This window comes from Lipotes vexillifer, unplaced genomic scaffold (genome assembly GCF_000442215.2).
Source record: "Lipotes vexillifer unplaced genomic scaffold, Lipotes_vexillifer_v1.1 scaffold361, whole genome shotgun sequence".
NCBI classification, from domain to species: Eukaryota; Metazoa; Chordata; class Mammalia; order Artiodactyla; family Lipotidae; genus Lipotes; species Lipotes vexillifer.
The window spans coordinates 205243-222126 of NW_006787562.1; the positions used below are offsets into that span (position 1 = coordinate 205243).

The 16884-nt window shown below is 39.8% G+C and overlaps 1 protein-coding gene and 1 pseudogene across 2 annotated transcripts in view; one reads left to right on the forward strand and one right to left on the reverse strand.

The window, feature by feature from the left end:
- Positions 1 to 7805: 7805 nt before the first annotated feature.
- Positions 7806 to 16884, reverse strand: part of MFAP3 (microfibril associated protein 3) — a 13407-nt gene continuing 4328 nt past the window's right edge. The window contains exons 1-2 of one of the 2 annotated variants that reach the window (XM_007460309.1): positions 11795 to 12253; positions 8132 to 8925 (exon numbers count right to left, since the gene is read on the reverse strand). In XM_007460309.1, the coding sequence (XP_007460371.1) occupies positions 8132 to 8925; positions 11795 to 12089 (1089 nt within the window). In that variant the 5' untranslated portion in view covers positions 12090 to 12253. Of the gene's footprint in view, positions 8926 to 11794; positions 12254 to 16884 lie in introns of those variants that run through there. The other variant, XM_007460310.1, reaches the window with a different exon arrangement.
- Positions 14568 to 15304, forward strand: LOC103071490 (60S ribosomal protein L7 pseudogene; annotated as a pseudogene).

Consider the following 16884-nt stretch of genomic DNA (forward strand, 5'->3'; position numbering starts at 1 on the left):
ACACATGGGTACATTTCATTTTCCTCCATCTTACTCAGTATCCAGGAGGTTCACGGGTAATAAAACAAATTAATTTCTTCTCCATTAGCCTGTCATCACCACTTTCAAATGGCTCCTTGCCCATACACTCCAATATTTTTCTCATAATAAGTGGTAAAGCCTTCAGCCTTCTCATTTATCTTAACCACGTCCTTAAGAAAAGATAAGTAGTATATTACCTTCCATCTACATCAAGGAAGGAGGTAAATTGAGGCAAAGATTCTAAATTATTTCTTTAAGTTTACAAAATTAACCAGTATTCACCCATCCATCTATATCAGTGATGCAACAAATATTTAGTGATTGTCAATTTAGAGGTGCCAAGCTCTGTTTAGTTGCTGATAATATAATAGGAAATAAAGTAATGTCCCTATTTTCATGTAGCTGATATTGTAGGTGGGGGAAATAATATAATAAACAAGTAAATAAATAATAAATAACCAATATCTAATAGAGTGATAGACTGAATTTGTGTTCCTGCAAATTCATATGCTGAAATCTAATCCCCAGTGTTACAGTATTAGCAGGTGGGGGTCTTTGGGAGGTGATTAGGTCATGGGGGTGGGCCCTCATGAATGAGATTAGTGCCCTTATAAAAGAGACCCTGGAGAGCTCTCTCACCCTTTTCCACCACGTGAGGACACGGCAAGAAGACAGCCATCTGCAAGCCAGGATGCTGGTTCTCACCATACACCAAATCTGCTGGCACCTTGATCTTGGATTTCCCAGCCTCTTGAACTGTGAGAGAGAAATTTCCGGTTTTTTTTTTTGAAATTTCCGTTTTTTAATCCACCCAGTCGATGGTATTCTGTTACAGTAGCCCCAGTGGACTAAGACAAATAGTGACAAGTACTATGGTAAAATTAACAGTTATTATTAGAGTTATTTAGCCCTGACTCTAACCCCAACCCTGGGGGCACCTACTGTTGTATGGTCAGGGAGGCCTCTCTGAAATGGTGACAGCTTAGCTGAGATCTGAATGCCAAGAAGAAACCAGTGAAGGGAACATCTGGGGGAAGATACTCTAGGCAGAGGGAAGAACAAGACCAAAGGTTTTGAGGTGGGAGAAAGCCTGGTGTGTTTGAGGAACAGCAAGGAGGTCAGGGTGGCTGGGAGGTATAGTGAGGTGGGTGGTAGGTGATGAGCGTGAACACAGGAAGGAGCAGCTCATAGGGAGTCTTATAGGCTATGGTGGGGAGTATGGATTTTCTTCTAGAATTTTCTTCTAGTGACAGGAGACACTATAGAACATAAGCAGGAGATGACATGCTTTTGAAAGTTCACTCTGGTTGCACTGCTGAGAATGGATCACCTGGGGACAATAGTGGGGAACATCAAATAGTACAAGCAGGAGATGATGGTGTCTTGAAACAGGATGACATCAATGGAGGAAGAGAGTAGTGGATGGATTAGATACATGGTTTTTGAAGCAAAACGAGAACTTGCTGACCTATTGGACACTGAGAGTAAGGTAAATTGAGTCCAGGATGAAACTGATTTTTGTCTTGAGCAAATGACTAGATGGTGGTGCCATTTACTGAGAGAAGATGGTGGAGGTAGAAACTGATGTATGCTTTTGTTATCAGATTAGGGAATCAAAAATTCTGTTTCAGGTATATTAATTTTGAGATGCCTTTTAGAGGTGCCTGGCCAAATGGTGATGGCAGGTAGGGAGGTGTTAGATCCACAGGTCTGGAAGAGAGCATTTAGAGCTGGAAATATCAATTTGGAGTCACCAGTGTGAAGATGGTATTTAAAACTTTTTAAAAGTTTTAAATTTAAAAGTCAGTGACGTCTCCAAGGAAGAGAGTGCTGTTGGAAAAGGGGCAGCCACACCTCCGGAGCCCTCACCCCCAAGTCCCACATTAACCAATGTGGTCATATACTACAGCACAACAGTTTTGTCCCCCCTCCCATCCCATTAAACAAACATTTACTTTCTCTTCTATACAAAAGGTGTTACCCTAAGGAATAAGGGGCTACAAATACGGGTGACTAGTACATGATGCCATCTCTCAAGCTGCTCATAAACTTGTAAGGTAGGAGTAACTATAATATAAAAGGTAGAATGTTACTGTATTTCCAAGAGAGTGGAGGGGTCTTTAAAAGGTAAACTTGGGAAGATAGGCTGGGAGCAGATCACAGAGGGTCAAGAAATTGGATTTTTTTTTTTTTTTTTTTTTTACTGCTAATACAGCAGGGCACCATTGAAGATTTCTGAGTTCCATGACCAGATTAACACCTTTCCTTCACTGTCCAAGGCTTATTCATCTTCCTGGCCTGGCTCAAATCTCACCCCATCCACAAGGTATTGCCCACCCTCTGCTACCACTCACTTTTCATCTTTAACTCCTTAAGCTTTTATTATCTATTGCTAATCCACTTAGCACTTGGTGCCACACTGTCTCTTTCAGATGGTTTATTTGTAGGAACATCTTACTTTTTCAACAGGTCTATAAATTCCTTCTAAGCAGCATTGTTTCTGTCTCTGGCTCAGGACAGAAACATAATAAGCCCTCAAGCAATGCCTGCTGCTGATAGTGTCACTTCTTCAGGGGATTCTTCTCTGACCTCTGATGAGATCGGATTCCTTTGTTCCAAGCTCTCAGAGAATCATTTTCTAGCACACTTCTCAGTTTTTAATTATCTACCCTGCATGTGACTTTTTGAATAGGATCTGTCTTCCCATAGGCTGTCAGTTCACAAAGAGCAGGGACCACCTCTGATTTTGCTCATGATAGTGTCCCTAGTTTATGTGCAACAAACATCTATTGAAAAATTGAATAGGCATAGCCTTAGGTGTTCAAAGGGTCAAAGGGACTTGAGCAGAGTAGACTCAGGCATGGTCCAACTGCCTGTAGTTTCTGAAAGAGCAATGAAATTCACATGGCAAAACTACCCCTCAGAGGGAGTTCCTCCTGATAAACTTCCCTTCTGCTTAGGGACAAACTCTTTAGAAGCAGCACGCTGGCAGCAGCCTAGATCATCCAGGCAGATGGAGCAACATATGTATATTTACATATATATTTCCTAATCAATAGGTTCCAGTGAAAACATGAAAACTCAAGGACATGACTGGAATTTTAGGGGCTCTGAAGGAGTTTGATTCCTTAAAGAAAATTAGGACAATCGAGTTGTGTTTTGTTTTTTTTAGCCGCAGATGATTTCAGGACAAAACAAATAGTACTACTGAATGATCAAACTTCCCTCCCTAAATTGGTAAATCTCCTCTTCCAAATTAGGCACTGCTAGCATTTCTTCTAAGAAACACATTTCTGGGGACAGCCAAAAAGAGCTTTGAAAACTTTTAACCTTATTCCCGGCCCCTGCCTGCTTCTCTGACATTCTCCCCTCACAGCCACACAGGCTTATTTCTTCTCTTTCTCCAATAGGCCAACCTTGTTGTCCCCTAGGAACTTTGTTATTGTCTGCTCATAGCAGGTGGCCAGTTCGTATCTGATAATGAATAAATAGGTTAAGATAAGCCAATTATGCCCCAGCAGAATCCCATAACTTGTCTGTCTGCTGTTTGAGCCACGTGTATTAGAGACTACATAAGTGATGGCTTGAAGATTTAACCTAAGATTTAATGCTTCTGATTCTTGCTTTGTTCATGCATGTGTGGACTGAAAAAAATGCACAACCTAAAAGCTGAGAATTATGTTTTATTCGGCAGACATACTGAGGACTTAAGCCTAGGAGGCGGCCTTTCAGATAGTTCTGAGGGACTGTTCTGAAGAGGTAAGGGAGTAGCCAGGATATACATGAATTTTTGCAACAAAAAACAGGTAGTCAGAACAGCAAAAGATTAATTAAAGAAAAACCAGACATCTCAAGTTAATGAACTTAATACTTCTCTATGTATGGGAAGATGTAAGAGCCTGGGCTCATTGAAACCATTCCTTTGATGTACACCTTAACTATCTAGGCCGGTATCCTGTTTTTCTCCATCCTGAATCCCCTCAGGGTGCACAGTCAGGGTGGCTGTAGTGGCTGATGGCTTGATGGCTGCAACATCCTTTGTTTACTGATATGGTGCACAACGTTCTTCATCCATACATGTGAGTATCTTCGAGGAACATGGTTGGCAACTATATCCACCACACAACCACATTTTGCTCCTGTAATTCAAGAGAAGTTGACCTTGTTGCACATTACCAGTTGCCTACAACTTCCATTCTTCACTTTCTTAATAATAAAACTTTGCTGCAATATGTCCAGTGAAAAAATATACAATTTCGTCTTCCCAAGCTTTCTTATAGTTATTGCAGGTAGTCATGTAACCTAGTTCTGGAAGCTGTATAGTGGAAGTCAGGTGAGGCTTCTGGAAAGCTATCGCCTTCTTGATAAAAAGGTACAGACTTTGTCTACCGCAAAGAAAAAAAAAAAAGAATGTATCTCTATAGAAGACTTCAGACAAATGAAAATATACTCCATTGAACATTTAATACATTACATTCAAGTACAACTTTTTTTAAAAAAAGGACAAAATTATAACGTAAGTGTTCATTAACATGGTAACCATTTAAACATCATCTGAACCATATTAAACAACTCATTTACTTTTATGAAATGTGTTGAGAATCTAGGAGTTTATGCATAAGGCTTAGCACTTTTTTTGTGTGTGTGTGTGGTACGCAGGCCTCTCACTGTTGTGGGCTCTCCCGTTGTGGAGCACAGGCTCCGGATGCGCAGGCTCAGCAGCCATGGCTCACGGGTCCAGCCGCTCCGCGGCATGTGGGATCTTCCCAGACCGGGGCACGAACCCATGTCCCCTGCATCGGCAGGCGGACTCTCAACCACTGCGCCGCCAGGGAAGCCCAAGGCTTAGCACTTTTAACATTGCTGGCCTAGGTGACAAAAGACTGTGTTCTCTTAATGGTGATTCAGGAAATCTGATACACTTGTGTTACCGTAGCTGGTGTGAGGAGGCAAGGCTAGCACCCATGACTGGCTGGGCCCTGGAAAACAAGCATTCACGCTCCCATGGTGCTCTGTGACACAGAATACAAACTCTGACTTAGGTTGAAACTACATGCAGGGCGTGGAGAGGACTGTGCCAAGGGGTTCACTGTGGCTGGAGGACAAAAGGGAAGCTGGGTATTTCGACTTTAAAATACGTGGTAAGTGAGGTGAAGAAGCCGGGAGCCTCACAACCATTCCAGGTCAGCGACTCCCAAGATATTTATATCAAGGTAGTTGGTAGGAAATATAAACGCTCACCGGGCCAGACTCAAGAACTAAACTATCAGAACAGATGCGACTTTGAGGACAGGCTTATCAAACTGCCTACAAACTAATCGCGGTATCAGCTCAAAAGATGCCTGTCTGTCTGATTTCAGCTGGTAAGGAATCTCTAAAAATGTTCACATGTCTATTTTTGGTAAATTTATTTCACAAAGCCACCATTTCATTTCATAAGGACAGTAAGGGTCATTAAATCACAATACAAGACAAAATTTGTAAATGAGATGACATAACTATTTCAAATATAGTTTGTTGAGTAAAGGCATTTTCACTAACCATAAAATCTAGCAAGACAGAAGGATAATTACACTACCACTATTGTCAAAAGACTGTTAGACTGGAGTTTAAGTTCAAAAGGTTAAGGATTTTACAAAAAGATAGCATGAGTATTAATAATATATGAATATTTGATTAGCTACAGAAAATGTTAGTGCGTGTGGTTTTCTTCCTCTGAACAACTAGATTTAGAAAGTAATACCAGCTCCACTTAAATTTTGACATACTTTAATTCCTTATCAGTGGCACCTTAACCTGGAATACTCAAAGTAATCCAGTTACTTTGGCCACCAAATTAAGTCACCATTACATTTCTAAAGTGATTTATCTAGAATACACTGGAGTAGCCTATACTTGTTATATAGTATTGTGCAAACTTATTTTTTCCCAATATTTCTTGTATTTTTCCAAAGCCCTGTTTCTCAGGACTTTGATCATTAAATATGTCTACATTAAGGTCCCAAATGCCCATGTCTGTTATGAGAACATGTGGGGTAAATCCATTCTCTTTAATGTGACAAGCTACATTCTAAAAATGACCCCAAACCTGCTATATTGGGACAGGTTGCAAGGTGCTATCTAAAGATCTGAGGGACATTCAGGGGACAGACCTCAGACAAGGGATTTTAAAATTTTTTACATTTTCAAGAGAAACATTCTGGGAAGGGAAAAAGTGTTCTATAATCTAGGGCATGTTCAAGAGTCCTTACTCTCATAGCCAAATGTATGAAAACAGTGTTCTTTAAAGATATACAGGTCTATGAGCCAAGACAAGCTTTGGCTAAATGACGGGTAGCTTTTGTTTGGCTCTGGAGGTTTCCATGGAAACAGCCTGAGAGACAGAAAAGGCAGCATTATCATTATCTGTAATGCCATCTGATAAAACTGCACATCGATTCATTCATGCTATTGAGACCAGATGTAATACTTCTGATAAGCCTTCACAAAGGAGAAAGGAGTTCTATCTGGTCACACTTCGAATTTCCTGCCTTCCTCCATTTGAAATTAAAATCCTGATAAAAACCTCCCCCAAACATTTCTCTCAGGAACCTCTGTTCAAGTAATGCTTCAGTAATCAGAAGCCAAATGAAGAAATGTGAAGCACACGGAGCTCCACTGCCGAGTTCTTAAAATTATATGACGCCAAGCTTACTGTAGCTGAAGAAATTATTCTGAAGAGTATGTACAATTCCATAATATCAGATCTCAGCCAGGCAAGAAATACTGTCCTAAGTGTTTATTATACACAGTTGAATCAGGTGGCATCCCTCATAATTTTTCTCCCTCTTTATGTCTAGATCATCTGTATGTGTGTATATGTATCCATCTGTATTAGTATCTATATATTTAATACAGTAACATACACCACACACCATTATCTAATCTTATTTCAGGTTAGTGCTTCTCGGAAAGGCCACAAAAGCAGCCCTAGCTCAAAATTCTGCACCTGAAGTACACAAAAATAAAAACCTCAACAATAAAATATAAACAAGACAAACAAGATAAGGAGGCATGCAACCTTTAGCACCGTATTTAAGACCACAGAGGGCAAGAGTGTTGACAGAGGTCTAAAGAGGAATTCAGCTGTGGGTTTTCTCCTGGAATGGGATCCCAAACACAGAACTATCTCATAGAGTCCAGTACTTTTAAACAGGGAAAGCCTGAGAAATTCTATGAACAGAAATGTCAAAATCCATTAATTTACCAGACACAGATGATTTGACATTATTTCTTATTCTAAAAACAATGAAGACATTATTCTTTAGGAACGAACTGTTCACTTTTGGAGAACAGTTGGGAAATCACTGCCGGCTCAATGAGCTAAATGATGCTTCAGTAAGTTAAAAAGACATGATACACCCCCAGAAGTTCCAATTTACTCATGGAAAGTAGCTTACTAATGAGCAGTTAGCTCCCCGGTATCTGTATAACGATACAGACATGGGCTACACTGGAGACATTCAACCTAGCATATACAACTGTATGCTCCACCAGCAAGACATCTGAAAAACACCCACACCTCTATGCATAGCATTGGTGTGGGAATCCAAATCACAGAAAAAAGTTTCAGCTTGGTTCTTTCCATAAAAAGGGACTCAAAGTCTAGGGAAGTGTTTATTCAGAAATGGGCTGAAGATTCTTTTGGTTTAAAGGTGGCAGGTGAGAAGTTAGAGGGCCAGAAATGACTTTAGATATCATCCAGTGCAAATCCCTCATCTTGTTAGTGGGAAAACTGAGGCCTAAAGATAAGTGTCAGCCCTAACAATGGAGGAACCATGACCAGAAGAGAAGCCATGTAATTCTGGGTGTGGTACTTTCCCCATTACGCTGATGTCTCAGGCCCCTGTAAATCTCAACATGTGTCATTTAATCAAGCTCATGGTAAATGACTGAGAAAGATCAGATAGGGAAAACACTGAATTTTTAGAAAGATTTTGGTAACAATTCATGTTCTGATGTGCTTAATATTAGCAAGGGGAAAGTCCTACTTATCTTTTGGTAAAAATGTTATTTCCTGCATGAAACAGGTTCCTTTTCTGAGAGCCATTTTTGTAGGTACTGGGGTAGCTCACAGCTGGCAGCTTTCATATGCCCCATCTTTGTAGTTAGAGCTCAATTCAGCAGATCCTGTATCATCAGGCGGGCTGAAATGATTGCTGTCTTGAGAATCTGTATCAATACTTTTGGTCTCTGACTGAAGGTGGACAGAAACCTGAACTGCTATCTCCTGGCCTTGTTCACTCAGGGAACCATCATCCGAATCTCCTCCTGGTGAATTACTCCGGCCCATCTCTGGGTTAATGACAAAGATGCCATCTTGAGCATTCAAGGCAGGTCTCTCTTTAATTCTTTCTCCCATGTCATCAGGGTCATCCACTCGCACAGCCTCAAACATCTCCTCTACAAAGGCCCGACAGTTTAGAATAAGAGGTGGCAGAGGGACGCTTCTTGCCAGTTCTTCAATATAACGAGCAAACTCCATGGTTTTAAACTGTGTGACTTTGGCGAGCTCCAGAGTCTTGGCTGAGGTGATGATGGGGATGCGTTTTGCGATCTCAAAGGCCTTCTGAAGTTTCTCTGCCCCTTCAGTTCGGAAGAATTCATTGATGGCTTTCTCAGTTTTACGAAGATGGCTGCTCATCATGCACAGCCGTGTGACATTCAAGATGAGAGTGATTGTAAAGGCAATCAGGCAAACCACCATGTAGTAGACACTCATGTCTCCCGAGGTGAAGATAACACGCAGGGTGACCGAGTAGGAGGCACGGATCGGAGAGGTGATAAAACATGTATAGAGCCCACGGTCAGCAAAGGCTATGTTGGTGATATTCAGGAAGTTATCAGAAACCAACCATTTTCCACCTGATGACCCAACAGAAATAAAAAATTACAGCATAAAGAATACTATTACTAAATATGCCAACTGCCTTATCAATATTCCACCTCTTCATGAGAGTACTTTAAATCAACTCTTCTATTAGGCTCTGCTATTTCCTTAAAAGATGTAAGAAAGGGCAGACTTTTTATGTTCAGAGTAAGAATTTAAACAGCCTGGAACTTAAAAAAGGGAATCAAGATCTTCCTGACACTAATGATTATCATAACTACCTTTTCACTGCTAGATGTAAGAAGCCTTTCAGGGAGACAGGTGTGTCGACATAATGCTAAATGACTAAACTTAGAAAGGAATATTTATGTGTGTGTGTGTGTGTCTATAACACAGTCTCTACCTAGACTTTCTCATAAATAGAAGGATGTGCCTCAGAAATATAAAACAATGGTTATTTAAAATGTGTTATGAGTAATTTTTACTTCCTTTTAAACTGTTTACTTTCAATAATGAACTTATTTAAGACAAAAACTATTTTTAAAAAACCCTACCAATTTAATGCATTTCTTCAATTACTAAGTGGCTAATCTGGCATGCCTTGCACATGTTAATTTGTCTTGTTAGAAAAGGTTGGTTGATGATAGTATCTTGTTTTTCTGGCAGGAGTAAATGAAGCACAAGCCAAAAGATATGTTTCACAAGTGAGGCTAAATGACCAGCTTGGGAGAGAGAAAAAAGTTGCCCTTAAGATGCCTAGGCTTGTTTTAAACCTAAAACATGCTGCCTCTCTTCCATACATGAAGGTATCTTCATTTAGGGAACACGTATACAAAAGCACATGAGTATGAAAAACAAAGCACACTGACCACCCACCGTGATTCAACATCCTTTAATAACTTGGAAAAAAAACAACAACTTGGCTCTGCCTGAACAATTCTCACCTTTGTGGTAAGTTCTCAGTGTACTCTGTGCTTTAATTATGAAAGCCATTCAAAGATGGGATAGATGTGCGGTGTAGGTATGAGTTCCAATGCCTAGAAGTGGTGTCCCAGAGGAGGCTGGGTGACTGCTTGTTAAGCACCATTTCAATGTCTAATCTTCCAGATCTCTTTCATCCCTGAGATTCTATGGTTCAGGATTATTTGGGTGGCACATCAATTAGTAAGTACTGTGGATTGTGCCCATTCTTATCATCATCAAAATTTATCTAAATTCTAGTTATATTTTTACTAAAGTAAAGAGGAAAACATGTAGTTATGAATATAGTCATTATTTTATAAACTTGTTATATAAACTTGGAGCTATGAAAAGGATACCCTGTGAATCCATGGTATGATGAACTACATAGACTCCATTCATCAACCACTATAACCACAATCTAAACTCTCTAGCTCACTTGCTGATAATAGCTCAAGATTTATGAACCTTATACTAGACTAATATGCTCTTTAAACTCTTCTCACTTGAGATTCATAAAATTTAATATAATTGTCCAGAGCTGCTGCTGAAAGCATCAATGACAGATGTTAGTGGTTTTCAAAGTAAGGGCAAAATAGGAAAATAAAACTGTCATTCTACTTGGCTGGTCTCATCCTGACCTAAGCTTTGTCTATACAGTCAGTCCGTAATAATCACATTGATTAATTCATATCTTAAATGGGTTTGTTAGGACCCTAGAGCCAAACGAGATAAGAGTCTAGTTCAGTGGATCCAAACAGGGAACCCCAAATCATGTTCAAAATACCACTCTAGAGATTCTGATTTCTGGGCACCACTGTAGAGATTCTGATTTAATAGGTCTATATTCTTAAGAAGCTCTGTTCTTTCTAACATTCAAACTCTTCAATCCCTTGGTGGCCAGTTACTCAGTTTGTAGAAGGTTAAAATGTTTAGCGTATTCTTTAGAAGGAAGCACCATCTGTCTCCTTTTCTGTTTTCCACTCTAATATGAATAGCCAAATATCCTTATATTCCAAGAGATTAGACTATCTTTCTAGCAAAAAATATAAAGGGGCCTTTTCCAAAACGTGTAGCTTATGAGGATCCCAGAATTTAATCTTTATCCCATTGATATTTCATGGAGATTTCTTCCAAAGGTGTTTTAACACAAGTAGTCTTCAAAAAAAGAATCTGTCTAACAGAACACTAATTAAAGGAAATAGTATTCTGATTAAGATGTGTTTATGGGTTCATAAACAGCATAATCAAATAAAAACCTGTCAAAATGTAGACCTTGGTCACATTATTATGATGTTTGTGTGATTTTTTAAGACTGACAGACAAAAACAATACAAGGGAAACTCTCCTGTTTTCAAGTAAATTAAGGTATAGAATAGGAAGGGCTTATAGAGTTCCTCCTCGGTGCCCTTCTGATTCTGAGGAACTTAAAGTTTTATGCACAGATCTTTATAACTATTTTTAAAAACATCCTGGATTTCCTCCAACATTTTTAGTAACTCATTTCTGAGAAAAACATTTTTATTTATGACTCTAAGTCTAACCCAAACCCTTCTTGCTGTATTCACACAGGGCCAGCACTCTGTACTACTCACATTACAGTCTAGGTGAATGGTGCCCCTGGAGTTGTGCAGCGCGTAGCCTGCACAGCTGTATGCAGCAACCCTGATGGAGTCTACCTTGAATGAAGAAGGAAACCAGCTCACCAAGAGGACAGAAAATAGCTCACCAGCATTATGTGAACACCTTTCAAATTTATAACTATTCTCTATTTATTTTCTTCTGGTTAAGTAATTACCATTATTTTGCTTTTTCTGATAGGTATAATACTCCAGGCCTTCCAAAGTTTTACCTATTTACTGTAGTACCTCATAGATTTCTTGTTGAATATGCCTTAAAACCAAGAAGAAAGAAGTAATAGGAAATAAGTAACCTTGATTATACCTCTGCCTCTGTTATCCAGCTGCTGTCCTTTTGAGTTGTACCAATAGACACCTTCATAGTGGTCGACTGTGAGAAGACACTCAATTGAAACACTAGTTCCCTCTCTGGCTATGATGACATCATCACCTGAGTGGGAATCTGCTGAGAGTTCAAAACTTGGGAGAAATGATGCATTGGAAGAACTATGATTTGCTCCCAGCGGGGTCATTTGGTTGAAGCCTACATCTTCCAAAGCAAAAGCAGCTGGCACAGTAACACTCACCACTAAAGTGAATAAACAACAATGTGGCTTCATGGGAAAATGGGAGAAAATCTTGTTTACAGTTGGAGAACTGAAAAGCTTCTATATTATAACAAGAGCACGGTGGGTCATTGATTGCTTGATATTGGAGTTTTCAAAAAAAATGGTAGATCCAGGTATATTTTGAAGTCTTCAAGATTAAAAGAGATGAGTGGAGACCAACCTAAAAGAAAGCCAGATATAAAGTTTAACCAAGAAAGACTCATAATGGAGGGAAACTCTATGTCCTAAAAATAAACAGATGTGAAACTGATTAGAATAATTGGCATCAACATTAGGGAGTGAAATAGAGAGAACACCACCTAAAAATCCCAACGGAATCAGGAGGAAACGGCAGACCTAGATTCTGGTACTAGCTTTGCTACTAACTAGCTGTAGGTCCTTGGCAAGTAGCTGGGCTTGTTCTCTCATGTGTCAAATGAGGGACTGGATGAGACAATCTCTAAGGGCCCTTCTAGTTCTGAAATGCTGTGATTCTATTTCACTCTGACAAATTCCAAGCAACAGGGAGCCAATGAAGATTAAAATATTTAGCTTAATGATCTTTTATTCCAACCTGCACCATTACCAAATACTGTTATATCAATAATTTAAATCAACTGGTACATTATAATCATAACCATGGAGCTCAAAATTTGAGTAATTCAAGTACACAGACATATAAGATATAAATAATACAGGGCTACCTGAAGTAGTTTTTTTGTTTTAACATTAGAAAGAAAACTGCACTATACATGTACATAAATAGTTACTGACTTCTGAGGCTACAGAACCTCCCTCTTGGGCAAGAATGTTAGACATAAGAATTTTCCTTTAATAATTTCTTCAATATCAAGAAACAAAATTCAGTATATTTAAGTTTGTAAGAATACCAGATTTCTAGCTCAAAGTCTATAAAATTAGCTAAGGGAGGAACTGACACCTTAAATGTCTAGTTGGTAGAGATACAGATGTAAACTACAGGGAAAGATTGTCAGACACATTTAAAAGAAGAGTAAAATATCATAAATAAAAGCAAAATGATATCCCAGTCTAAGAATCTATGTGATTATGATGAACTTCCTGGTAATTTGATTCCTCTTTTAAAATCAGACTCTTTCTTAAAAAATTTAGTTATTTAATTTATTTATTTTTGGCTGCTTTGGGTCTTCAGTGCTGCACGCGGGCTTTCTCTAGTTGCGGTGAGTGGGGGGCTACTCTCCGTTGCGGTGCGCGGGCTTCAGTAGTTGTGGCACGTGGGCTCAGTATTTGTGTCTCGTGGGCTCCAGAGCGCAGGCTCAGTAGTTGTGGCACACGGGCTTAGTTGCTCTGCGGCATGTGGGATCTTCCCAGACCAGGGCTCGAACCTGTGTCCCCTGCATTGGCAGGAGGATTCTTAACCACTGTGCCACCAGGGAAGTCCCTAAAATCACTGACTCTTAAAGAAATATTTCAAATTCTATTTCTATAAAATATGGGATGAAACACCTAGCTTTATTTCTTATGAGGGCCCAAAATAATTAGTTTTGGAAATGACATTTACTCCCCTGTATACTCACGTGAAAGCTGCTTGATCATACAACATAAAAATCAACTGATCATTGTATTTTGCCATTAAACTACTCAAAGTCTAAATTACATTAAGTTGTAAATAACATTTAATCTTCATTAGACCTTGAAAGGATGGTTGGATGATGACAATAATCTTCTCTTTCAAATTTAAGTATGGACTATTTAGAGTAAAACAAAGAACTTCAGAATTTGCTATACATAAATAGATAAACACATGTGCTTGTTTCCATTTCTTTCCAAAACCCCACTAAAATGACACTAAAGGAAACAAAGCACTTAGGCACTGGAGGGGATTACAGAAGTGATCTGGTCTAACCTCTTCACTGTGACTTGCTCTTTAAGAGCATACTATAAGTTAGCAGGAGAATCCTGGTCTCTATTAGGAGGGAGTGGAGGATGGAAACAATGGAAATAACATTTATTAAATGACTGAAGTAAGCCAGGCACTGTGCTAGGGCTTGATATATGTAAGCTCCCAACTTTTTCACTACAAGTGGCAGATGTGATTTTTGTCCTTTATTCTAGACTCGTGGTTCTCAACAGTGACAGGAAATGAGTGTGCTGAAAAAGCACTCCAAGTTTTCCCCAGGACTTCCATAACGAGTACCTGTGGCTTCATCCAAGTTGGCATTTCCCAAATTTCATTCATTTCTTCTACTGTTATGATTTTTTTTTTGCTATATCCATGAACCAAATTATTATTGTTTATGCTTTTCTTTAAAAAACTCATTTTTCTTTCATACATTTATGTTGAAAGTCTGTATCACATCTGTAGATAAAAGTAACTGTACACATAAGCACAATGCAAACAAAGTCATGTTATTAACTTCTAGAGATACTGCCATCTGTTGAAGGCTCTGAGCTAGAGGCCTGCTCTCTTTGTGGAGAAAACAAAAACAAAACAGCTCTTTCCTGGCTGGAACCATGGAGAGTGCAGAAGAGAAGAAAAAGAAGGTTCCTGCTGTGCCAGAAACCCTTAAGAAAAAGTGAGTTTCACAGAGCTTCAGATCAAGTGCCTGAAGAAGAAATTTGCCCAAAAGATGCTTCAAAAGGCAAGGAGGAAGTTTATCTATGAAAAAGCTAAGCACTATCACAGGGAATACCGGCAGATGTACAGAGCTGGAATTCGAATGGCTGGGATGGCAAGAAAAGCTGGCAACTTCCGCGTACCCGCCAAATTGGCATTTGTCATCAGGATCAGAGGTATCAATGGTGTGAGCCCAAAGGTTCGAAAGGTGTTGCAGCTTCTTTGCCTCCGTCAGATTTTCAATGGCACCTTTGTGAAGCACGAGGCTTCAATTAACATGCTGAGAATCATGGAACCATACATTGCATGGGGGTACCCAAACCTGAAGTCAGTAAATGAACTGATCTACAAGCGTGGTTATGGCAAAAGCAACAAGAAGCGAACTGCCCTGACGGATAACGTGTTGATTGCTTGATCTCTTGGCAAATACGGTATTATCTGCATGGAGGATCTGATTCATGAGATCTATACCGTTGGAAAACGTTTCAAAGAAGCAAACAACTTCCTGTGGCCCTTCAAATTGTCTTCTCCACGAGGTGGAATGAAGAAAAAGACCACCCATTTTGTAGAAGGTGGAGAAGCTGGCAACAGGGAAGACCAGATCAACAGGCTTATTAGAAGGATGAACTAAGGTATCTACCATGATTATTTTTGTAATCTGGTCAGTTAATAAACAGTGACTGCTTTCAAACTGAAAAAAACAAAACAAAACAAACCTCCCAGAACTCCACTTTATTCTAATACCACCTCATTTCTTATTCTGCCACTCCTTTGCTATATTCTCTGAGACAAAAAGAACCAATGTCGTAATCTTGAAAGATCCTAAAGGTATAATGCCTAAATGCATTCCTTGAACCAACCACTAACCCTCAAAGTCTTCATTTACCATCTAGTCCTAGGAGATAATGGTGGCAATAAAAGATTACCAAGGGGGCTTCCCTGGTGGCGCAGTGGTTGAGAGCCCGCCTGCCGATGCAGGGGACACGGGTTCGTGCCCCGGTCCGGGAGGATCCCACGTGCCGTGGAGCGGCTGGGCCCGTGAGCCATGGCCGCTGGGCCTGCGCGTCCGGAGCCTGTGCTCTGGCCGCAAGAACGAAAAAAAAAAAAAAAAAAAAAAAAAAAAAGATTACCAAGTCCAGAGTTTCCAAACCAGGCTGAATATCACAATCACCTAGAGAACTTGTTAAAAATATAGATTACTGGGTTCCACCCCAGACCTACTGACCTGGTGAATAAGAACCTCTGCATTTGGACCTTGGAATTCATGGTTTTTAATTAGCTCCCTGGGTGATTCTGAGGCAGAGAGTCCATGGCCTAGCAACCACTAATATACTTCCTCATTTCCTCTACAACAGCCCTGCTCCAGACTGTCTGAACACTTCCAATACGAGAGAACTATTACTCAGATTACATTCTGGATTGTTTACCCTGGAACATCATACTTGCTGGCCTCTGATAAAGGCAGGGTAGCAGAGAAGTTCAGAGTACAGACTCTGGAACCAGGTTTCCTGGGCTCGAATCCTGGCTCTGACTCTAACCAGCCTTACGACTTTTGTTAATGATTTAATCTCTCTGTGCCTCAGTCCCCCCATCTTTAAAACAGGGAAAATAATAGCATCTATTTTCACAGGACTATTGCAAGGTCTGAATGAGACAGTATATAAAAAACACAGAGTCTGGTAATAGTAATCACTGAATAAGCTCTAGATATTATTATTGTTGATGGTCCTTTCAGGTGCTAAAATCTACACCTTATAGCAAAGCCATTATTTAAGATAAATAAAACACTTTTACTTGGAATACCATGCAACCATTTAAAAATCATGGAGGGGGGAGGGGAAACACCACTAGGTAATTTCAGTCTTTAAATTTCACACTCCTCTTTTTCTCATTGCAAATAAATATTTTACAATGATATGGATCAAACAGGAATTGTAAACTGACCTTGGAGCCCAACCATTATATTACATCGTTTTTAATGTGTCCTGAGCTTGTGGTAGAGAGCTTTTGCTATGATCTACCTAGCCCGTGTTTCCCTTTTTGGAGTCCTGCCTTCTTGGGCCCAGGAGGAAGTCAACCCACTGGCTAAGAAGAATCTTGTTCTTGGAATTTGGACTGAGACGCTGTGGGTTAGGGCCATCTGAGGAAGAGAAGCCTTATAGGGAGCTGAGGCAATCAGGTTAGAGAAAGGACAACAGGGGTGGAGAAGGG